Source organism: Thermomyces lanuginosus, assembly GCF_041956635.1.
Source record: "Thermomyces lanuginosus strain ATCC 200065 unplaced genomic scaffold VTN49scaffold_16, whole genome shotgun sequence".
Lineage (NCBI taxonomy): Eukaryota > Fungi > Ascomycota > Eurotiomycetes > Eurotiales > Trichocomaceae > Thermomyces > Thermomyces lanuginosus.
Window position 1 is genome coordinate 44,970 of NW_027192350.1, and position 22,950 is coordinate 67,919.

Below are 22,950 nucleotides of genomic sequence, written 5' to 3' on the forward strand. Positions count from 1 at the left end.
TTTGTTGATTGTTTACGAGTCGATAGTCCTGAACATCCATCACAATGCGTCCCGAGGTTGAGCAAGAGCTCGCCTATACCCTTCTGGTCGAGCTGCTCGCTTACCAGTTTGCTATGCCCGTCCGATGGATTGAGACACAAGATGTCATCCTCGCAGAGAAGCGGACGGAACGAATTGTCGAAATCGGGCCTTCGGACACCCTAGGGGGCATGGCACGACGGACATTGCAATCAAAATACGAAGCCTACGATGCCGCCACGTCTGTGCAACGACAGATCTTGTGCTACTGCAAAGATGCCAAAGAAATTTACTACGACGTCGAACCCATCGAAGATGAGCCGGAGCCCACACCAGCGGCCGCGAGCAGCGCCGACGCAGCGCCTGCGGCTGCTCCTGCCGCTCCTGCGGCGCCGGCAGCGGCACCAGCTCCCGCTCCGGCCAGCGCTGGACCAGCCGCTCCGGTCCAGGACGCTCCGGTCACGGCAACCGACGTGATCCGCGCACTGGTCGCACAGAAGCTGAAGAAGGAATTGACTGAAATTCCGCCGTCCAAGGCTATTAAGGATCTCGTGGGAGGTGAGTGCTGCTGCGATGCTGGGAACTTTGAGTGGCGAGTGCTGAGACATGTATAGGCAAATCCACGCTCCAGAATGAAATCCTGGGTGATCTGGGCAAGGAATTTGGCTCGACCCCAGAAAAGCCGGAGGACACCCCTCTGGACGAGCTCGGCGCATCCATGCAGGCTACCTTCGACGGGCAGCTGGGCAAGCAGTCCTCGTCGCTCATTGCCCGGTTTGTTTCTTCTAAGATGCCCGGTGGTTTTAACATCACAGCTGTTCGAAAGTACCTGGAGACGCGATGGGGTCTGGGGCCCGGCCGGCAGGATGGAGTGCTCTTGTTCGCGATCACTGCGGAGCCGCCGTCGCGATTGGGATCCGAGGCCGACGCCAAGGCCTATTTCGACAATCTCGCCAACAAGTATGCCTCGTACGCTGGAATTACCCTCTCCTCGCCAAGCAGTGGCGGCGATGGCGGTGCTGCAGGCGGCGCTATGTTGATGGATCCCGCGGCCATCGACGCGCTTACCAAGGACCAGAGGGCTCTGTTCAAGCAACAGCTGGAGATCATCGCTCGCTACCTCAAGATGGACCTGCGGGCAGGCGACAAGGCCTTTGTTGCCTCGCAGGAGAGCCAGAAAGCGCTGCAGGCACAACTGGACCTTTGGCAGGCTGAGCATGGCGATATCTACGCGGCCGGCATTGAACCTGCCTTTGATCCTCTCAAGGCCCGCGTTTACGATTCGTCTTGGAACTGGGCCCGGCAGGACGCCCTGTCCATGTACTACGACATCATCTTTGGCCGGCTGCGCGTTGTCGATCGCGAGATTGTCAGCCAGTGTATCCAGATCATGAACCGCTCGAACCCGCTCCTCCTTGAATTCATGCAGTATCACATCGACCACTGCCCGACCGAGCGCGGCGAGACCTACCAGCTGGCGAAGGAGCTGGGTCAGCAGCTCATCGAGAACTGCAAGGAGGTGTTGGGCAAGCCCCCCGTTTACAAGGATGTCTCCATCCCCACCGGCCCGCAGACAACGATCGATGCGCGCGGCAATATTCAGTATCAGGAAGTCCCCCGTGCCAGTGCTCGCAAGTTTGAACATTACGTCAAGCAGATGGCCGAGGGCGGCCCGATCTCCCAGTACAGCAACCGAACCAAGGTGCAGAACGACCTGCGCAGCGTGTACAAACTGATTCGCCGTCAGCATCGCCTCTCCAAGTCCTCCCAGCTCCAGTTCAACGCCCTGTACAAAGATGTCATCCGGGCGTTGGCGATGAACGAAAGCCAAATCATGCAGGATGGCAAAGACCGCCGGCGGGGCCGCAACGGCAACGGCAACGGCAACCATTCGCGACCCGGCAAAGTCGAGACCATCCCCTTCCTTCACTTGAGAAAGAAGGATGAGTTCGGCAATTGGGAGTACAGCAAGAAGCTGACGGGCATCTACCTCGATGGTCTCGAGGCGGCCGCTCGCTCTGGGTTGACCTTCCAGGGCAAGCATGCGCTCATGACTGGCGCTGGTGCCGGCTCGATCGGCGCAGAAGTGCTGCAGGGTCTGCTGAGCGGTGGCGCCAAGGTTATCGTGACCACCAGCCGGTTCTCGCGCCAGGTGACGGAGTACTACCAGGGCATCTACGCTCGGTGCGGCGCCCGCGGCTCGCAGCTGGTCGTCGTCCCCTTCAACCAGGGCAGCAAGCAGGATGTCGAGGCGCTGGTGAACTACATCTACGACACCAAGAACGGCCTGGGCTGGGATCTCGACTACGTAGTGCCGTTTGCCGCCATTCCGGAGAACGGCCGTGAAATCGATAGCATCGACTCCAAGTCCGAGCTTGCACACCGCATCATGTTGACCAATCTGCTGCGACTGCTGGGTGCGATCAAGACGCAGAAGAAGGAGCGGGGTTATGAGACCCGCCCAGCGCAGGTCATCCTGCCACTGTCGCCCAACCACGGTACCTTTGGCAATGACGGTCTCTACTCGGAGTCGAAGTTGGCCCTGGAAACCTTGTTCAACCGGTGGTACTCGGAGAGCTGGGGCAATTATCTGACCATCTGCGGTGCGGTCATTGGCTGGACGCGTGGAACGGGCCTGATGAGCGCCAACAACCTGGTCGCCGAGGGTGTCGAGAAGCTCGGCGTGCGCACGTTCTCGCAGCAGGAAATGGCCTTCAACCTTCTCGGTCTGATGGCTCCGGCCATCGTCAACCTGTGCCAGTCCGACCCCGTCTTCGCTGACCTCAATGGCGGTCTTCAGTTCATTCCGGACCTCAAGGGTTTGATGACCAAGCTGCGCAAGGAAATCATGGAGACAAGTGCGATCCGCCAGGCTGTCATCAAGGAGACTGCCATCGAGAACAAGGTCGTCAACGGCGAGGACCACGAGGCTCTGTACCGCAAAGTTATCACCGAGCCGCGCGCCAACCTCAAGTATCCCTTCCCGGAGCTTCCGGACTGGGACAAGGACATCAAGCCGCTCAACGACCAGCTGCGGGGCATGGTCAACCTCGACAAGGTCGTCGTTGTTACCGGTCTCGCCGAAATTGGCCCGTGGGGCAACGCGCGCACGCGATGGGAGATGGAAGCTTACGGCAAGTTCTCGCTTGAGGGCTGCGTGGAGATGGCCTGGATGATGGGTCTGATCAAGAACCACAACGGTCCTTTGAAGGGCAAACCGTACTCGGGCTGGGTTGACGCCAAGACGGGCGAACCGGTCGACGACAAGGACGTCAAGGCGAAGTATGAGAAGTACATTCTGGAGCACTCTGGTATCCGCCTGATCGAGCCGGAGCTGTTTGGTGGCTACGACCCGAACCGCAAGCAGCTGCTGCAGGAAGTGGTCATTGAACAGGATCTGGAGCCGTTCGAGGCGTCCAAGGAGCAGGCCGAAGAGTTCAAGCGTGAGCACGGCGACAAGGTTGAGATCTTTGAGATTCCTGAGACGGGCCAGTACACTGTTCGTCTGCGCAAGGGCGCCACGCTCCTCATTCCCAAGGCGCTGCAGTTTGACCGGCTGGTGGCGGGCCAGATCCCCACTGGCTGGGACGCTCGACGGTACGGTGTTCCGGAGGATATCATCCAGCAGGTCGATCCAGTCACTTTGTACGTGCTGGTGTCGGTTGCGGAGGCGCTGCTGTCTTCGGGCATTACGGATCCGTACGAGTTCTACAAGTACGTGCATCTGTCGGAGGTTGGCAACTGCATCGGCTCCGGTGTTGGTGGCACGTCAGCTCTGCGCGGCATGTACAAGGACCGGTACCTGGACAAGCCGGTGCAAAAGGACATTCTGCAGGAGTCGTTCGTCAACACGATGGCCGCTTGGGTCAACATGCTGCTGCTGTCATCTACTGGTCCGATCAAGACGCCTGTGGGTGCCTGCGCCACGGCGGTGGAGTCTCTGGATGTTGGCTACGACACGATCATGCAGGGCAAGGCGCGTGTGTGCCTTGTCGGCGGTTTTGACGATTTCCAGGAGGAAGGATCGTACGAATTCGCCAACATGGGCGCGACCAGCAACGCCAAGGAAGAGTTTGCGCGCGGCCGCGAGCCGGGCGAGATGTCGCGACCGACGTCCACGACCCGCAACGGTTTCATGGAATCGCAGGGTTGCGGTGTGCAGGTGATCATGACGGCGCAGCTGGCGCTGGAGATGGGTGTCCCGATCTACGGTATCGTCGCCATGACCTCCACGGCTACGGACAAGATTGGACGATCGGTGCCCGCACCTGGTCAGGGTGTCCTCACAACGGCACGCGAGAAGTCGGGCAACTTCCCCTCGCCGCTGCTTGATATCAAGTACCGCCGCCGGCAGCTGGAGCTGCGTCGGCAGCAGATCAAGCAGTGGAAGGAGTCGGAGTACCTGTATCTGCAAGAGGAGGTTGCCGCTATCAAGAGCCAGCGGTCGGAGGAAGACGGTCCGTTTGATGAGACGGCTTACCTGCGCGAGCGGACCGAACACATCGAGCGGGAGGCGCGCCGGCAGGAGGCCGAGGCGCAGACCAGCTTCGGCAACGAGTTCTGGCGTCGTGACTCTCGCATCGCGCCGCTGCGTGGCGCTCTGGCGACTTGGGGCCTGACAATCGACGACCTGGGTGTGGCTTCGTTCCACGGCACGTCGACGGTGGCCAACGACAAGAACGAGTCGGACGTCATCTGCCAGCAGCTCAAGCACCTGGGCCGCACCAAGGGCAATGCTGTCCTGGGTATCTTCCAGAAGTACCTGACGGGTCACCCGAAAGGTGCTGCCGGCGCGTGGATGCTCAACGGCTGTCTGCAGGTGCTGAACACGGGCATTGTGCCGGGCAATCGCAACGCGGACAACGTGGACAAGGTGATGGAGCAGTTCGACTACATTGTGTACCCGAGCCGGTCGATCAAGACGGACGGCATCAAGGCGTTCTCTGTGACCTCGTTTGGCTTTGGCCAGAAGGGTGCGCAGGCGATCGGTGTGCACCCGAAGTACCTGTTCGCGACGCTGGACAAGGCCCAGTACGAAGCCTACTGCGTCAAGGTGCAAGCCCGGCAGAAGAAGGCCTACCGGTTCTTCCACAACGGCCTGATCAACAACAAGCTGTTCGTGGCCAAGGACAAGGCGCCCTACGAGGACCGGATCCAGAGCAAGGTGTTCCTGAACCCGCAGTCGCGGGTGACCCAGGAGTCGAACGGCGAGCTGAAGTTCCCGGCGGAGCCTGTTACGCCGACAGGCGACAAGAAGCAGTCGGGCACCCAGACTCCTTCGGAGTCCGACGCCGCCTCGGCCGAGCAGACGCAGCGCACTCTGGAAGCGCTGGCTGCCACTGCCGCGTCACCCGCATCGCGCGTAGGCGTCGACGTCGAGAGCGTAGACTCCATCAACATCGACAACGAGGAGTTCATCTCTCGCAACTTTACAGAGCGCGAGCAGGCTTACTGCCGGCGGGCGCCGAACCCGCGGGCGTCGTTTGCTGGACGCTGGACCGCCAAGGAAGCCATCTTCAAGTCTCTTGGTGTCGCGTCCAAGGGCGCTGGTGCTGCCATGCGCGAGATTGAAGTCATCAATGATGCCAATGGGGCGCCAGAGGTTCACGTAAGTCCACCAACCCTCAATCACACCCTTTTACCGTTAAATACTAACTACATTGTCTAGCTGCACGGCGCTGCCGCCGAAGCCGCCAAACAAGCCGGCGTCAAGACCGTCAACGTTAGCATCAGCCACGGCGACTTGCAGGCTGTTGCCGTTGCCGTCTCGCGGACGTGAACATGATTTTCCTGCCTAATCTGTTTTATGTCATAGATGGTTTTATGAGTTGATTGAGTTGTTGACTGATATTACGAGTTTCGTCTCTAGTGATAATTATCATGTATGTAATGAATGAATCATGTCTATTCTTCTTCACTATCCTCCTAAGGTATACAACAAACAATATAAAGAACACCAAAGAAAATTTTTCAACCCGCCGCCTTGGACATCGGCCCCCAATTCTCCGGATTAATCTTATACCTAACAAGACCCTTCTTCCTCAAGGCAAGTTTCTCACCAAGTGCTTCGTCAAAGACCACTTCAATATTCTTATGCTTCTCCTCTTCCTCTTTCTTCTTCTTTTCTTCCGCTGCAGCGTCGTCCCCGGTTTGACTGTCACCACCTTCACTGACAGTGCCAGCGGACTGGGGACGTCTCGCAGTCAGAGCAAGATTGCGGTAGAGCAGTGCTTCCAGCTTGGTCACCAGATCTGTTGTGGATGTTGCTGAGGAGGCTGTGTCGGTGACTTCGCGACGGAGTGCGGCCAGGATCTCATCCTGGCTTTCACCTTGATGTTCCTGCTGTTCCACCTCTTCTTGTTGTTGTGGTGGCGGTTGTTGTTGGGGGAGGTTGTATCTGTAGTATTTCCGCATGATGCCTGCGCCGGCAGACCCGGGGGATAATGCGTCGGGTCTGATGGGCGAGCGTTGTCGTACCCACTCACACATGACGGTCCAGATGACGGACCAGGGGGCGTCGGTGCGGACGGTGTTGGGCTTCGTGTGGCTGCGGGTTGTCTTGTAGTTGAGGCGGGCGAGTGCGCCGCGGAATGCGCTTTGGGGGATGGTCTGCGTGTGGAGAACTTTGGATAAGGCGGCCAGGTTGACGTAGAAGGGATGAGGTTCGGGATGGGCCGGGTCGGTAGCTCGAGGGATGATGGGATTTTTAGAGGCCTCCGAGGAAGAAGCATCATCTTCGGTGTAGTTGAGGTCTTCTTCGAGAGCGGTGGTGAGCATTCCCTCGATGCGATCTGTGGTACCGTAGGTGTCATGGTCGAGCGACGGGAGGAGGGCCAGGATGCGCCGGATGAAATGTTGATTGTGCAGCGGTCCCGCCCACATGGGCCCCGCGAGATGCGTCTTGAATCCGCAGTGTTCGCAGCGCCGGTCCGCTTGGGGTGCTTGGGCAAGGCTGTAGTGGTAAAAGGGTTGCCCCGTGCGGTCGATGCGCGAGCGCGTCGTGCAGAGAGGCTGCGTTGTCCACGCACCGCAACCGCTGTCACAGCTGTACACAAGCATCGTGTTGCCTGCGAGGAACTTGACTTGCGCCGGTGAGCGAGTCACCCGCACAAATACCCGCGCGTAGTAGTCGATCGACAGCGACAGCAGCGGTTCCACCGCCAGCCCGTACTTTGCCGCAGCTGCCGCGACCGCGTGAAGGATCAGCCGCAGCCCAGCCTCGTGCCCGTGCGGGCCGCGTACCGGCTCCCCGCCGTACAGCGAGTATGTCTTCTCCGGGTATCCGGCCGAAGCGTACACGCCGGCGTCAGTACATGTAATGCAGAGCAAACCGCCGTCGCTGACAGCTTGCACGGCGGCATCGAGGAAGGGCACAGCCGTGCCGTAGGGGTCGAGGTCGATCACGTCAAAGCGTCCAATGGAGAGCTCCGGGTTTTGCTTGTTCCCGTTGCTCGACAGAAGACTGTACATGTAGGCGCGCGCATCGCCCTGGTTGACGTGCACGTTCTGGACGCCGTTGTACCGGATGTTCGTGCGGATTGTCTCGACCGCCGACCTGGACATGTCGTTCGCCACGATCGTTGTCGCCTGTGGGACCTCCTTGGAGTACCGCAGTGCGCGCAGACCCGACGCGGACAGAGCATCAAGGATGCGAAACGATTGTGCCTTGTGCTCCTCCCAAGCACGAGCCGCCTGTTCCGCTTTCTCCTCATTCTTGTCACTTTCCTCGGTCTTCTGCTGGTCCCCAGCGTCATCTTCCCGCTTGCGCTTCTTTCCCTTTGGCTTCTCGTGACGACGCTTCCTCTCCAATTTTTCCCTCCGGACGGCGAGGAGGTGCTCGGCATACACCCGAACCGCCAGCACGCTCAGGTCGCGATTGAATTGCTGAATCGGATTGTAGAACACCGTCGCCGGCTCATTTGCTTTCCCATCTCTTTTTCCTGTTTCCCCCAAGGAAGGCCTGAGGATTGTCGCAAGACCCTCCCGCAGGGCGTCATACGGCTTGCCGTCGATGTCAACCGGCGCGTCGACTTCGATCGGCTGCTTGTTTTCTATCCCTGGGGGAGCGTCCATTTTGGCGCCCGCGGTTGAGATGGTCCGGAACTGGGGTTGGCGAACTCGGGAGAGTGTTGAAAAGAAAGCCGCGTGGCTAAATCGGCTGCATTGATAACTCCAGAACCCGCGGGGCGCAAACATGAACCACTGCTGCTTTTTTGACGTGAAGACTTCCGCTGTCAGGGGAGCCAATAAAGTTGGCATGTAGTCATAATTTCCTATTCAAGTATGGTTCACGATAGAGTTCATGTGCTAGCCGTGACTAGTAGGCGGTCTGTTAAATTCACGTGAAAATTACGTCACTTTAACCAAATAGTACCAAAGTATCACTACAGCACTGATTTGTGATGTTCAACATTGCAACAGGACAAAGCAAATGGAGACGATGAGTAGATTACCAAACTTGTCATTGTCCAAATGTAGTCGACAGCGCGCTTTCAAACCCTCGGCTTGACTGCCGTGCCTCGTGCTCAATCGGGAATCATAATGGCCGTCTCCAAGACTCTTCAGCCAAGGGGCCTGGGATGGTTCCGACGGCACGGCCACGTGTGCCGGAAGCAGATACGCAACGAGAAGGCCGTGTGGTGACACTAATGATCGAATATGGTGCAGAGTTTCCATGCCGGCCTCACTTTACGATGTTGGGACGACACATGGGAAGTGCACGGTGCATGCTAACCGGTTTTATCGACAGATTCTTTCTGAAATCGAATGTCCCCCCTTTTTCGCCCATCAGCAAGAACATTGATGCTGATTGACGGTAGATCATATCCGCATGAGCACGACGGAGTGGATATCATTGACACAGAGCTTCCAGAGTATCTCGGCCGAGAAGGCATCCCAACAGCAGGTCCAACGGATATGGCAACTCAGTAAGGCAGTGACAGGGGTAGCAAAGACAGCACTATCCTTGAGGAGCCAAACTGTTGGGACAAAAAATGGCGGAGAAAACGGAATTAAGCTTCTTCGCTGCACGGCATTCGCTTTCTGAGCTATTGCCGAGACACATGTGAGGCTAGTAGCCGCTAAGGGCCGCTTGCTTCGATCGACGATGGGAACAGGAGAATACAGATGGCCAGCGTTGAGATGTACGGAGTACAATCAACTTATTCAGCTGCCATTGAACAAATACCTGCCGAGATTCCCTGGTGTGGTGTGCCTAAGACATCAAGCTTGTGTCCTAATCATCGAACTGTATCTTGGTTGTTCGTCCAGCAGATGACATGAATCGTTCCCCATTAAGATTAGGTATAAGTAAATATTATCCGTAACAAGTGTCCAGTACTCTATAGCCACCCCCCAATCACCGGCACACTCTTGTAAAGCTGATCCCACGTCGACGCCTCCCAGCCGGAGCCCGGCCCACCACGCGCGACAACTCCCAATCCACCCATAAGCCATACTGCCGTCGTCAGGCCCGCGAGACCATACACTGTCCACCATGCGCGCCTCTTCCGCCGAGACTCTTCCAGACTCTTACTCTCCGGCCGGCCGAGGATCCCGCTTAAGCTCTTGGACCGATCTCCATGCGCCTTCCGCGCTGTGGTGACCCTGAACCCCAACCATGCGGCCCATCCGCCAACAAAATGCCACACGCTCACCGCCACAAACAGCACATAAAAGATAGTCCAGAACGACGGGCTGCGCACAAAGCCATGCGCGACGTATCCTAATCCGACTGCCGAGCTTCCACCATCGACAGCCAGTGGCACAGCGCGGTTCACGAGGACGTGTAGGCCAATGAGTGGGATCGTCGCATAGCCAAGGCGTGCCTGCAAACTCGGCTTCGGCCAGGAGGGGATCAAGTGTCGCTGGCGAGTGGACTCGGCCCCATAGAGTCGTGCGCGGCGTTTTGAGCGAAGGCGGCGCAGGGCAATGCCCGAGATAACGTGCGCGACAATGGGAATTGTTACGATGAATGGTTCCAGCGAGGGAGCTTGGTAGATGGGTCGCGTGAGGAGGAGGAACTGTTCGCTGTCGGGCACGGAGCGCGTGACGAGCGGAAGCAGCGATGTGTTTGCGATATGGAGGCCGAGGAAGACCGTCGGAGGATATGTTGAGTATCGTTGGATTGTGGATACTGTAAAGATTCATTCCATTAAGATCGCTTAGCCTGGGAAGATGTTCCTGGAATGTTTGTTGGGCTCCATACACCAGAAATCCCAGCCGCGGCCCTTGAACCTTCGCGGTGGGCTCAAGCTGTTGTGACCGCTCGTTGCGCCTGAAGCGCCATGTTGGGGAAAGTATTCGCCGCTCTCTGCTAGGTCGAAGGATTCGTCGACAGGCGACGGCTCCAGCTCCTGCATTGACAGGACGGAGCGTGTTTCAATGCTTGATGCTCGTGGTCTGGACATCACTGCTTTTACAGTGCAATACAGTATTAGCAGCTGTGTGGAATTTCCATGACCGCGGAACTTACAGAGCTAGATGCTCATTCAATCTCTTCAAATTAGATTAAAAATATGTTGTCAAAATATAGTAGAAAGGAACTCTGCAAGCCAACGGTGAGAAGCGTTGGGAAGATATGAAAATCTTGGGCGACGACGAAACAAAGAGCTTCAGCTAGCCAATCCTCCCTCAACACGCTTCACCAACGCCCTTTTAACTCCTCCAACCAGCCTCAACCATGGCGCCAGTACGTTCCCCCATGATACCGATTCCGTTAAGCTCTAAGTAACGACTAACCATCACTTCAGCGCGGACTCACAAATCCGGCGCCAAAGGTACGCTCGCCCATTCCTTATCATAACCGGACAGCTTACATACCAACATTTTATTAGACCGAATCCGCCCGCTCCGCTCTGAGCAGCTTCACCTGCACGCTCTGCAACAAGTCCTACTCGCGACACCCCGAATACGAAGCTCATATCGGCTCCTATGATCACCAGCACCGCAAACGCCTCCAGGAACTCAAGCAGCTGTCGCGCGATCCCAATGCCGCGGAACGCGCACGGCGCGCAGAGCGCAAGGCCGATGAGGAGGCTGGGTTGGTGCGCGTGACGTCAGAGGTAGCCGCTGGTAATAGCAGTAGTAACAATACTGGGAAGACCACCGCCGGCGCGGGGTTCAAGAAGGGTGGGTTTAAGAGCTCGTTTACTACGGTCAAGGGGCCAGCAGTACCGGCCGCGACGACTACGACGGCGACCACCACACCAGCGAAGAGGAAAAATGTCCTTGGGGATGATGATGAGGAAGAAGAGGACGGGTCCGGAGGGGGAAAGAGTGGGAAGGGTGAGGGCGGGAGTACCCAGCGTAGGGATGCGCCTGTAGCGAAAGCTGCGGCGAATGCAGAAAGCGAGACAGAGGATGAGGGCTATGGACCGGATGGAACGGGAGATGCATATTATGATCCTGCGAGACCGACGGCCTGCCACGACGGGTGTCCAGCCCTCAGGCGCGTGGCCGTCAGTTGATAGTGTTTTTTACTCATTCAGTGGTTATGGTTTGGGCATGGCGGCGTTTGGCGTCACATGGAGGTACAGGACGGCGTTCATGACTAGTCGTACACGTCTAATTGCTAGCTAAAAAGTATAATGACAATAACAAACGAAATATGACACATGATCGAATCCAATAAGGAATCATTTTTTCTGCAGACTTACAACCGCAACACCTTCGCCGCCTGGCTGACAATCGTATCAACCTGCGGGAAGCTCATCTCCTCCAACTTGATGGCGTACGGCGTCGGGACATCCGCACCAGTCACGCGCGCGGCCGGCGCGGTCAGATAGTCGAACGCGTACTCCATGGCGACAGCCATCAACTCCGAGCCAACACCGTACATCGGGAACCCGGACTCGACAGACAGGAATCGGCCAGTCTTCTTGATCGACTTGATGATCGTCTCCACGTCGAGCGGCTTGATCGAGCGCAGGTTGATCACCTCGGCCTCAACGCCGTACTTGCTCTTGAGCTCCTCGGCGGCCTTCATCGACAGGCCAACGTTGCGCGACAGCGACGCAATCGTGATATCCTTGCCGACCCGTTCGATCTTGGCCTTGCCGATGGGAAGGACAAAGTCGTTCTTGCGGGCAGCCTCGCTCATCGGGAACGATTCACCGTACATCAGCCTGGATAGTCAGCAACCGCACATTGTGATTGGGGGAAGTAGCTGGCATACTCATTCTCGAGGAAAACAACCGGGTTGGGGTCCCGGATGGCCGCCTTGAGCAGACCCTTGGCGTCCTCGGCACTCCAGGGAGCCAACACCTTCAACCCAGGAATAGCTCCGTACCAAGCAGCGTAGTCTTGCGAGTGTTGCGCGGCCACGCCGGCGGCGAAACCATTGGGTCCACGGAAGGTAATGTTGCAGGGTTGGATACCTCCGGACATGTAGTGTGTCTTCGCGGCGGAGTTGATGATCTGATCAATGGCTTGCATAGCGAAGTTGAAGGTCATGAACTCGCACTACAAACAACTTTCATTAGCGATACACAATCTTCAAATGTGGATTAAGAGCTCTGGACGTACCACTGGGTGCAAACCAGCCAGAGCGGCACCGACGGCCAACCCGCAAAAGCCAGCCTCCGTGATGGGCGTATCAATCACTCGCTTGGGACCAAATCGGTCCAGCAGTCCTCGCGTGACCTTGTATCTGCATCACATCCGTCAGCACCGCACCGCGCGACATCCGGCTGGGTGGCCATACGCTCCGTTGTACTGTGCGACCTCCTCTCCCAGAATAAACACCTTCTCGTTGCTCTCCAATTCCTCAGCGAGGGCCTCATTCAAGGCCTCTCGCACTGTCATCTCCTTAGTCTCGGTCGCATATGTGCGCCGGACGCCCATCCAAGGCGCGCAGGCTGATTGTCTCAATGCCGGACGGATCGGCGACGAGACTCGCGACTGCAGCAGCCGGGCTGCTGGCCGAAGAAACCGGGGAGCGGCCATCAGGAATGGGAGGGAAGAAACGGAACGGGCAGATAGAAGCAAGCTAAGAAATACCCGAGACGAGACGGGCAAGTGAAGCCTGGAGAATGAGGCCGGATTCAGCCGAACAGTCTTGCAGGGGAAGAAATTTGGCCGGTGATAACGACGATGCTGGGAGCTTGTTGGGGCTGACTAAGCATTACACCGGCGGCCAACTTGGCTAGTGGTGTTGAGCGACAACTGGCGTTGATTATCGGAATTCATCCAATGCGTTGAATGCACGGAAAGACGATCGTACCAAGGCGATTTTGAACAATTAAATGAAAGACGAGGTCAATTGACTCGACTGATCTGTTGTCCTTCAGGTATGGCTCGCTCCATTCATGGCTCTGATGGGTAAACTGACGTAATGGCACTGCAAAACTACGTGCAAATCGCGAGTTTTTATGACGTGGAAACCGCAATTGCAATTAGCCCAAACAGGCAAGTGAGCTACCTTCAACCAGCCACCAGCCAATCACGACCATTGTTGATCCCAGCAACATCAGCTTCGTGGATCGGAGCTTCGAGACGTAGATGTCATGAACAAGTAGCTCATCATGAAGAGTCAGGTTATTACGCTGCTGTCCGCTGCAGCGGTATGGGCAGCGCAGCCCTCCGCTCCCCCGCCCATCCCGGCGCCCATCAGAGACCTGGTCTGGGGAAAGCTGAACTTCCTGCATACTACCGACACTCATGGCTGGCTCGCCGGCCATCTGCAAGAGTAAGCGTTGCTGTCTGTCAAAAACGAAAGCACTTGCTGATGCTGGAAGACCGTCCTATGGCGCGGATTGGGGAGACTACATCTCGTTCGCGGAGCGCATGCGGGAGAGGGCCGAGGCCGACGGCGCCGACTTGCTACTTATCGATACTGGTGATAGGATCGAAGGCAACGGCCTGTACGACGCTTCCAATCCAAAAGGCCAATATCTGTACGAGATCTTTAAGCAGCAGCATATCGATCTGATATGCTCAGGGAACCATGAACTCTACAAACGGACCTCCTCCGAGTCGGAGCTGAACATCACCGTGCCCAATTTCAAGGGCAACTATCTGGCGTCGAACATTGACATTATTGACCCGAAGACGGGAGAATGGATCCCTCTGGCGCAACGCTACAAGAAACTCACGACCAAGAACCAGGGCATCCGGATCGTCGCCTTTGGATTCTTGTTCGATTTTACCAGGAATTTCAACAATACTATTGTTCAACCCGTCGAGGAGACGGTCAAGGAGGAGTGGTTTCAAGAGGCCATCCGCGATGAGGATGTCGACCTGTTCGTGGTTATTGGCCATGTGCCGGCGCACTCGAAAGAGTTTGAAGTGATCTTCCGGGAGATTCGTAGCGTTCGCTGGGACACCCCCATCCAGTTCTTTGCTGGTCACCAGCACATTCGCGACTATGCCAAGTACGATGCTAAGGCATACGCGCTGGCGAGCGGCCGTTTTCTGGAGACGGTTGGGTTCATGTCCATTGACGACGTGCGAAGCAGCAATCCTCAGTTTAACCGACGGTACATTGATTTCAACCTGATTTCTTTGTACCATCATACCGGCCTCAACGAGAGCACGTTTCCGACGGAGCACGGAAAGGAAACGACGCGCCAGATTGCGATGGCCAGGAAGGCTCTCGACCTTGACTACACCTACGGCTGCGCGCCAAAGGATCTCTGGTTGAATCGAGCACCGTACCCCAGCGAGGACAGCGTCTACAGCTGGCTCGAGGAACAGGTGTTCCCGGACACACTTCGCGATGAACAGCGAAAGGATACGCCGGCGCTGGCCATCATCAACACAGGCGCCATCCGATTCGATATTTTCAAGGGCCCGTTCACGCGGGACACAACCTACATCATGTCTCCCTTTACCAACCGGTTCAAATACGTGCCTGGCGTGCCGCTCGCGACAGCTAAGCGGCTGGTCGAGGTACTCAACAAACAGCCGCAGGTCATGGCGGAGTCGCTGCCGCGGCCACTAAGCTACATCTCTCTAGCTCCGCCGCAGCAAATGGCCTACAAGGAGGACATCATTGTCGAGACAATGACTGACCCACTGCAGCAATCCGGACAAAAGGTTCTTCAAGAGAGCCCGCGGATTATTCCTGGCTACACGACCGTTGACGACGCCGGCGATGACGGCGACGATACCGTACACTCACCCATCTCGTTCTACCGTGTGCCCAACTGTTTGCAGTCGCTGGTGAGCCACGGCCAACAGGTGTCGGACTCTGATACGGTCGATCTTGTCTACAACGAGTTCATCGAGCCATACGTGGCGCTGGCTGCCAAGTTTTCGGGTCTTGATGTGGATTTTGAGAAGGACTCGGGCATTTACATGAACGGGACGATGATGAATGATCTGCTTGTTTCGTGGGTTAAGGAGCATTGGAAGTGCGACTAGATCAACGATTACATAGTCATCTCATAATTTATAACTTTACATTTACATCAGTTTAATCATCTTGGTAGACGAGAATGCTCTTACCCGGCCGGAAGCCAGACAGAGTCCCCTGCGCCTCCTGCGCAAGGTCCGCCTCCGGGGTGTCGAACTTCCATTTGATCTCCTGTACGGGAACATCCTTGAACTTTCCGGCCTTGATGAGCTGGAAGATGTCCCTGATGGTGTTCTCCTTGAGCTCCGGATGCTTATTCCCCCACTTGCTGACCCAGAATCCGTCAAAGACAAGGTTCTTGAAGATCAACAGGCCGGAGGGCAGGGTGACAGGCTTCTTGGACATGGCGCCATATGTCACGAGATGCGCATCCGGGGCGAGCACCTTGGCCATGGCAGTGGCGTTCTCGCCGCCCACGCAGTTGAGGCCCAACCTGATGGGCTCCTTGCCGCCGCGGGTGACCTCCGCGACGATGTCGCGGAACTCGCGCGAGAGGAGCTGAGACTCAGTAATGACGTGAGTGGCACCGAGGTCGATAAGGTCCTTCTTCAGAGCCTCCGTCTCCTCGGGGGTTGGGCGGTCGCGGATAACGTTCAAAGTCTTGATACCCCAGAGCCGTGCGAGTTGGATGACGGCGCGCCCGACGCCACTGTTGGCACCGTTCTGAATGAGCCACTCCTCGCCGCTGCGCAGCCAGTCCCAGTCGCAAAAGTCCTTGATCATCCGGTAGGCAGTGACGGGATTCACGCTGACAGTTCCCGCCTGCACAGGGGTCAGGCCGGTCTTGTCCTCAACCTTGATGAGTTGGGACTCATCCAATTGTGCATGTGTGCGCCAGGTTCCCTGCCCTGTGCGCCGCATGATCACCCAATCACCCTTCTGGAGGTTCTTCACCTCGCTCCCCACAGCGGTCACCTCGAAGGCGCCCTCGTTGCCGGCTACCGCAGCGGGCTCCGCCGTACCTAGCGTCGTTGTAAACTCCGGCTTCGCAGGGTACACGCCCTGGATCTGATTCATGTCCGCCGGGTTCAACGGCGCGGCCAGTAGGCGGAGGTTGACTTTGGTGCCGTGAGGCGCGGAGATGGAATGCTGGTGCAATCTGTTTGTTTGATTAATGAATGCTCTCTACAGAGAACAATATAGCGCCGCAACATACTTGAGAACATCCTTGGGCTCGCCGTATTTAGAGAAAATCAGCGCTTTTGCCTGGGTGTACCCGTAGACAGAAACATTCCGTTGGCCCTGGACAACGCGGTCCATGTTCCGGATGATTGGAGGAGACCTGCTCCTCAATGACGACGAAAGACTGCGCGCACACACAGCTGCAGCTGGCCACATTTTTCCTCGCTCCTTTCTGGTCAATTCGGAGTGAGATCGAGGACGGGAATGTTGGAATGGAGGAGCTTTCGGCTTATGACGTCGGATCCGTCGCCGATCTCCGAGTACCCGAAAACATCATGTCGATGAAATCAACCAAAACAAAAAAATCCAACTTCATGCGCCAATGTCCCTCCTACGCGAGGCAGAAAAATGCATCGTTAATCAAAGGACATTCTCTGGGCTAAATGCCTTTATCACGCCGTTGCAGCGGTCCGGGCCATGGCTGGACAGCGTCCGCGCGGCAGATGATCGCAGACAGAATGGTGACTAGCTTTTTCCTTTCCAGAGCTCAAGACAATTGCTGACTCGATTCAATGGAAAGGCAAGTCAATATCCCCGCTCGACGGCCACTTAATCGCCGTCAAGGACAACATTTGCACGCGCTCGATGCCGACGACATGCGCGTCACGGATCCTCGACCACTTCACGAGCCCGTTCGATGCGACCGTCGTGCAGAAACTCGAGCGCGCTGGCGCCGTGATCGCGGGGAAGACGAACCTGGATGAGTTTGGCATGGGCTCACACTCGGTGCACTCACGGTTTGGGCCGGTGCGCAATGCAAGAGGGGACCAGGAGCTCTCTGCGGGAGGGAGCTCCGGTGGGAGCGCCGTGGCTGTTGCGACGGAGCAGTGCTACGCGTGAGTAATATTGCCCCAAGGACGTCTAATTGCAATTGCTGATTGTGCAGTGCTCTGGGAACCGACACGGGAGGATCGGTGCGGTTGCCTGCGGCGTACACTGGTACCGTTGGCTTCAAGCCGTCGTACGGACTGCTCTCGCGGTGGGGTGTCGTGGCCTATGCAAACTCGCTAGATACGGTTGGAATCATGGCTAGGAGTACTGCGGTCGCTCGGGATGTATTCCGTATGCTATGCCCATCTATTACGTATGTACTCTGTACTGACTTGCCGGCAGGTGTCTTAAACCATCACGACCACCGTGATCCAACGAACCTCTCTCCTCAAACTCGGGACCGGATCACATCACGACTCTCCTCGCCGCCTCTCTCCGGCCGCCTCACTTCCCAGCCTCTCCGCATCGGCGTGCCCCTAGAATACAATCTCGCGGAACTCTCCCCATCAGTGCGAGACACCTGGCGGAAAACCCTCACCAACCTCCAAAACGAAGGCCACAGCATCCATGCCGTCTCCTTGCCCTCCACCAAATCTGCTCTCTCCGCCTATTACGTCCTCGCCCCTGCTGAGGCATCCTCCAACCTCGCCCGGTACGACGGCGTCCGTTTCGGCACCCGCGCCACCGGGCCGGACAGCGACGACGCCGACGCACGCAGCGGGCATCTTTACGCCAAAACCCGCGGGGAGGGATTCGGCGCCGAGGTCCAACGGCGGATCCTCCTCGGCGCGTTCTCGCTCAGCGCGGACGCAATGGACAATTACTTTGTGCAAGCGCAGCGGGTGCGTCGTCTTGTTCAGGAGGATTTCAATCGCGTGTTTGCCATGGAAAATCCTCTCTCACGGAAAACGAGTAGCAACGCCGGGGATAAGGATCCGGCCGTGGATGTGCTGATTTGTCCGACTGCAGCAACTACTGCGCCAACCCTATCATCGGTAATGCCGAATGGGTTGTCGTCATCATCGTCGTCGACGCTGAGCGCCTATTTGACTGATGTCTTCACCGTTCCGGCGAGTTTGGCGGGTCTCCCTGCTGTGTCGGTTCCCGTTGCCGCCGCTGACAATAATGAGGGTTCCGACACTGTGGGAATTCAAGTCATTGGCCAGTACGGCGATGATGAGTTTGTCCTTAAGGTTGCGGAGTTGATTGAGCAGGTTTAGGGACACTGTAAAGGTAAAATAAAAAAAAAATATTGTAAAATAGATGCCCTTATATGATTTTGTCAAGAGTAATGTACAGTACTCATACATGCGTCAATTGTCGTACTTGGGAAGATGATTCGATTAGTTCCCTGTTCCGGTCATGGTCACATCGCCATCTTGCTGTGTCTGTGGTTCTTGCGGGGGTTTGATTCCGTTCTCTGTGGGTGGAACCTGGGGAGCGTCAACCGTTGTGGCTGTTGTGGCGGGTGGTGGTCCAGCTGCTGGAACAGGCGCCGTCGGTGCAGGACTAGACGTAGCCGTTGACGGCGCCGTAGGACCCGGAGGACCATCCACCGCCATAGCCGACTCGTCCGCCGAGCCTCCGCCAGTTGGAGTCCCATTACTAGCAGTCGCCGCACCGTTCGTGGCCGAAGCAGGAGCAGGAGCAGGAGCAGCAACAGGAGAATTCTCCTCTTTTGCCTCCTCGCCAAAAAGAAACATCGCCTCGACCTCATCGACGATATCCGCGACGACATCCTCGACGATCTGCTCGACGTACCGCTCCCCGATTGGACGGACGTCGTCGACGTCCGGCGGAGGACCATACCACCACGGCCCCTCGAAGCGACACTCCACCGCGCCGCCGCCGTAGCAGCTCACCGTCGGGAAATAACCGATCATGCCGTCGTCGGCGTTCTCGCGCTCGCCGATGCCGAGGTGGTTCGTGCCGTTGCCGAGACGGCTGGCGGGTGGCAGGAAGGCGAGGAGGTCGCGGAATGGCGTTCCCATCTTCTGCCCGTTGCGGTAGACGGTAATACTGGAGCCGGGAAGCGTCCGTAATGAAGGGTCCTCTTGGTTTGTCGGGCTTGGTGTGCTGACCGTCGGTGGCTCCTTCAGGTTGAATGCATAATCGCGTAGGGCCTTGGTGGGAAAGACGTTGGATTGTTGCCAGCAAAAGTCGTTCTTGAGGTGGAATGGAATCCGGTCTCGGATGATGTTGGTTACGAATGGTTGCTGTTGTTGTTCTTGTCGCGCTGAAGTTTGTTGGTTTTGATCGTCGCCGTTTGTCTCCCGCGGCCCATCGACGGCAGGGTCGTAGGTCCCTTCGACGATCTTTCGGTGTAGTGACAAAGAAGGTAGCGTGATTAGTAGTCCAATGACATCGCCCTCACGGATGCTTTCGCCCTTCGGGAAAAAGTACTCGCAGCGCATCCGGTGGACGGCCTCGCCATTGACGTCGCGGAGGCCGTAGCCATAGCTGTCCACACCAACATTGACGTCCAGCTCGGCCTCTCTCCGCGCCCAACCCAGTCGGACATGACCGCGCGATGATGGAGGATTGGAACCTTGCTCTGCATTCACAATCCCGCTGATAATGCGTGCCTCGTAGTAGTACTTGCCTTCTCTAGCACACACATTGGCCCGCGCCGAATGCCAAGGCTCGTTTGTCGACACCGCCCGTCCATCCTTGGAAAATGCAATCGCTGCCGGAGAGTCTTCGAAGCTGAATCGAGCATGGTACGGCGCCAGATCCGTTTGCCGGTACTTGATGTGCTCGAAGAGCGGATCTGCAATTGCATAGCTGTACCGGAACCCGTTCTTGTTCGTCAGCTTGTCAGCTACCTCGTAGAATTCCCAGCTCTGCTTGAGCACATCTGACGTCTTTGTGAAGGCGTAGTTCATCTGCCGCGGCTGCGGCGGGTACACGTCCGAGGGTCGTGGATCGGTCAGCAGTATTGGCCGCAGGATCGACAGAGCCGTTGAGGGTCGAGCAATGTTGGCGCTAACTGCGGACTTCTTCTTGGGTGGCGCACCATCGGGCTCCAGTCCTTTGGCCTCGCGCTTCTTGCGACTGTCGCGCTTGTTTCGCTTGGATCGTTCCGCGACTGCGGACCCCGCCGCGGCCGGGGCCGGGGAGGATTTGCCTTGGGGGTCCGGCATCTCGTCACGAAAGGAGAAGTCTGTAGTGCGTTAGACGCAGCAAAGTATTCAATCGGCCGTCCGCACTAAATAGCGTGTTATTTGTCGGCACTTGCTTGAGCCTTGAAAGTAGTCGATTCTCCAAGAACTCGATTGGGCAGTCGAGATGGCCTGGCAATGGAATAAAGAACGAAGCTTATCAGATGGAATATTCGGAATATTCCTCACATAGCTGTCTATTAGGACAAACTGAGTCCCAGCGTCCTCATCCCGATAAGAGGAGCTGCTAATGCGACTTCTCTCCGTCAAAGGATGGACGCGGTTGAAAGGCGGTGTTTTTCTGCCGGCAGTATTTGTCTCGGCCAAGGCGGTGAGTCTTGCGCACCACCCGATTTGTCCTGTTTGCTCTGTTTGCAGTGGGGTTCCGCATCAATTATCGCTCACCGCCCGCACAAATTTCATCGGAAGTACAGAAGCAAGACTGAGTGTTGACGATTAGAGATTGTACAGTCGTCAACATGCCCAAGGTTCATTCCCGGTCGCGGTCAGCCGCGGCAGAACGCAAGCATAATCCGCTTGCAGATGATATTCTAAATGCCGGCCACCTTCGCACAAAACCGGCGAAGAAAAGGTCACGCCGAGTCGACGACGAAGATGCGGGCAACGACTTTATCGATGCCAAAACGTCCCGGAAGATCCTGCAGATTGGTCAAGATTTGGCCGAAGAAGATGCCGCTGAGCAACGGGCTGCTTCAGGCGAAAGCGCGCAGCGAAACACAGCTTTTGATTTTTCGTCGCGATTAGAAGATGAGCAATTCTCGGAGGACGAGGACAAATTCGAAGATGATCAATGGGGTGATGAAGAGGACGTTGAGGAAGTGGTATGATACTCTTGTCTTGCGTGTATGTCAATTGATTGCTTACTGTGAACAGGAAGTCGACCCCAACGACTTGGATACGTTCAATAAATTTCTTCCCAGTGGTGACCAGGACCCCATCTTCGATTCGGGAGATGCAGATGAAGGTCCAGGCACCAACCTGACCAGTCTCATCCTGGAAAAGATTGAGGCATACGAAGCGCAGCAGGCTAAGAACCAGTCAGGCGGCCAAGGTGCGCCGCCAGAGGGTGCCGTTCAGCTTCCTGCTAAAGCTGTTGAAGTATTTTCAAAGTACGCAATGACATGATTTCATAACTCGCATTGATGTACTAATCGTGAGCAGAGTCGGCCACCTTCTGTCTCGCTACAAGTCTGGGCCCTTCCCGAAACCGTTCAAAATCCTGCCCACCCTGCCTCACTGGAATGCGCTCCTTGAGATCACTCGGCCCGAGAATTGGACTCCCAATGCTGTTTTTGGTGCAACGCGGATCTTCATCTCGTCGAAGCCCGCCATCGCCCAGGAATTCATTAATACTGTGCTTTTGGAACGAGTGCGCGAGGACATTCACGAAAACCGCAAGCTCAATGTGCACCTCTACAATTCGCTAAGAAAGTCCCTCTTCAAGCCCGCTTGCTTTTTCAAAGGGCTACTCTTCCCCTTGGTGCAGAGCGGCACCTGCACCATCCGCGAAGCGCACATCATTGCCTCCGTCATTGCTCGGGTATCCATTCCCGTCCTACACTCCGCTGCCGCCCTGCTGCGGCTGTGCGAGATTGTCGCCGATCAAACGGCCGCAACGCTCTCTTCAGAGGGCACAGGGGCGGCCAACATCTTCATCAAAACCCTGTTGGAGAAAAAGTACGCCCTACCGTACAAGGTGATCGACGCTTTGGTCTTCCACTTCCTGCGGTTCCGCGCCATGGACCGGCCAGAGGATCAGATGGCGGTCGATGGCAAGAAACCGTCGGCCTCTGCGGTGGAGCTCAAACTCCCTGTCATCTGGCATCAATGTCTCCTGGCCTTTGCGCAGCGATACCGCAATGATATCACCGAGGACCAGCGTGAGGCACTGTTGGACTTGCTCCTTGTCCGTGGCCACAAGGACATCAGCCCGGAGATCCGCCGCGAGCTCCTCGCTGGTCGTGGCCGAGGCGTAGTCGTCCCCGATCCCGAAACTGAGGCCGCCCGGGCCGCCGGCGACGATACGATGGACACGAGTGTTTGATCTCCGATTACGGGGCAACTTTTAATAACCCTTAGTTTGATGAATTTGTAGATTGATCATTAGGCACGGCGTTGGGTGCAGTCATGGGTGGTTCCTGGGTTAGATTGGCATTCTTCGTTCTCATGAAAGAAAATAATGATTTTGCCCTTGCTCTTTTGCCATGTATTTCTGGAATGGGGGGCGGGAACTGAGGCTCTGAGCTCCTCCGTAGTCATGCCAAAAGAGAATTCCTGTAATCATCCTCTCTCAAGCCGATTTGATTCGTACTAGTACCACAACTAGGCTAGACCGACGCTTCATTGTGAAGCCATTCAATGATGCCGCCCGTTCCCATCATCCATGCCAAGGTCGTTTAGTAGGGAGAACAAGGAGACTCCGGTCTACGACTTCTCCAGTCT

The 22,950-nt window shown here is 56.6% G+C and overlaps 10 protein-coding genes across 10 annotated transcripts; 5 read left to right on the forward strand and 5 right to left on the reverse strand.

Annotated features, from left to right (window-relative positions):
- Window positions 1–44: 44 nt before the first annotated feature.
- VTN49DRAFT_389 (uncharacterized protein) lies at window positions 45–5,797 on the forward strand (the record flags this gene model as incomplete). The annotated part of the gene is made up of 3 exons (XM_069411774.1): window positions 45–576; window positions 633–5,626; window positions 5,687–5,797. 3 exons carry the CDS (start codon window positions 45–47, stop codon window positions 5,795–5,797), a joined length of 5,637 nt encoding a protein of 1,878 aa, XP_069271292.1.
- Window positions 5,798–5,988: 191 nt separating this feature from the next.
- Window positions 5,989–8,091, reverse strand: VTN49DRAFT_390 (uncharacterized protein; the record flags this gene model as incomplete). Its single annotated transcript, XM_069411786.1, has 1 exon — window positions 5,989–8,091. The coding sequence occupies one exon, from the start codon at window positions 8,089–8,091 to the stop codon at window positions 5,989–5,991; it is 2,103 nt and encodes a 700-aa protein (XP_069271293.1).
- Window positions 8,092–9,359: 1,268 nt separating this feature from the next.
- VTN49DRAFT_391 (uncharacterized protein) lies at window positions 9,360–10,379 on the reverse strand (the record flags this gene model as incomplete). Its single annotated transcript, XM_069411797.1, has 2 exons — window positions 9,360–10,153; window positions 10,226–10,379. The coding sequence occupies 2 exons, from the start codon at window positions 10,377–10,379 to the stop codon at window positions 9,360–9,362; spliced, it is 948 nt and encodes a 315-aa protein (XP_069271294.1).
- A 320-nt stretch (window positions 10,380–10,699) lies between these two features.
- Window positions 10,700–11,486, forward strand: VTN49DRAFT_392 (uncharacterized protein; the record flags this gene model as incomplete). Its single annotated transcript, XM_069411808.1, has 3 exons — window positions 10,700–10,708; window positions 10,770–10,796; window positions 10,854–11,486. 3 exons carry the CDS (start codon window positions 10,700–10,702, stop codon window positions 11,484–11,486), a joined length of 669 nt encoding a protein of 222 aa, XP_069271295.1.
- A 185-nt stretch (window positions 11,487–11,671) lies between these two features.
- Window positions 11,672–12,963, reverse strand: VTN49DRAFT_393 (uncharacterized protein; the record flags this gene model as incomplete). Its single annotated transcript, XM_069411819.1, has 4 exons — window positions 11,672–12,143; window positions 12,194–12,480; window positions 12,544–12,667; window positions 12,722–12,963. 4 exons carry the CDS (start codon window positions 12,961–12,963, stop codon window positions 11,672–11,674), a joined length of 1,125 nt encoding a protein of 374 aa, XP_069271296.1.
- A 578-nt stretch (window positions 12,964–13,541) lies between these two features.
- On the forward strand, window positions 13,542–15,381 carry VTN49DRAFT_394 (uncharacterized protein; the record flags this gene model as incomplete). Its single annotated transcript, XM_069411830.1, has 2 exons — window positions 13,542–13,705; window positions 13,755–15,381. 2 exons carry the CDS (start codon window positions 13,542–13,544, stop codon window positions 15,379–15,381), a joined length of 1,791 nt encoding a protein of 596 aa, XP_069271297.1.
- A 52-nt stretch (window positions 15,382–15,433) lies between these two features.
- VTN49DRAFT_395 (uncharacterized protein) lies at window positions 15,434–16,711 on the reverse strand (the record flags this gene model as incomplete). Its single annotated transcript, XM_069411841.1, has 2 exons — window positions 15,434–16,472; window positions 16,530–16,711. The coding sequence occupies 2 exons, from the start codon at window positions 16,709–16,711 to the stop codon at window positions 15,434–15,436; spliced, it is 1,221 nt and encodes a 406-aa protein (XP_069271298.1).
- A 166-nt stretch (window positions 16,712–16,877) lies between these two features.
- Window positions 16,878–18,546, forward strand: VTN49DRAFT_396 (uncharacterized protein; the record flags this gene model as incomplete). The annotated part of the gene is made up of 4 exons (XM_069411852.1): window positions 16,878–17,016; window positions 17,076–17,391; window positions 17,442–17,617; window positions 17,669–18,546. The coding sequence occupies 4 exons, from the start codon at window positions 16,878–16,880 to the stop codon at window positions 18,544–18,546; spliced, it is 1,509 nt and encodes a 502-aa protein (XP_069271299.1).
- A 123-nt stretch (window positions 18,547–18,669) lies between these two features.
- On the reverse strand, window positions 18,670–20,469 carry VTN49DRAFT_397 (uncharacterized protein; the record flags this gene model as incomplete). The annotated part of the gene is made up of 1 exon (XM_069411863.1): window positions 18,670–20,469. One exon carries the CDS (start codon window positions 20,467–20,469, stop codon window positions 18,670–18,672), a length of 1,800 nt encoding a protein of 599 aa, XP_069271300.1.
- Window positions 20,470–20,966: 497 nt separating this feature from the next.
- Window positions 20,967–22,552, forward strand: VTN49DRAFT_398 (uncharacterized protein; the record flags this gene model as incomplete). The annotated part of the gene is made up of 3 exons (XM_069411874.1): window positions 20,967–21,329; window positions 21,382–21,617; window positions 21,670–22,552. The coding sequence occupies 3 exons, from the start codon at window positions 20,967–20,969 to the stop codon at window positions 22,550–22,552; spliced, it is 1,482 nt and encodes a 493-aa protein (XP_069271301.1).
- Between the last annotated feature and the right edge of the window lie 398 nt (window positions 22,553–22,950).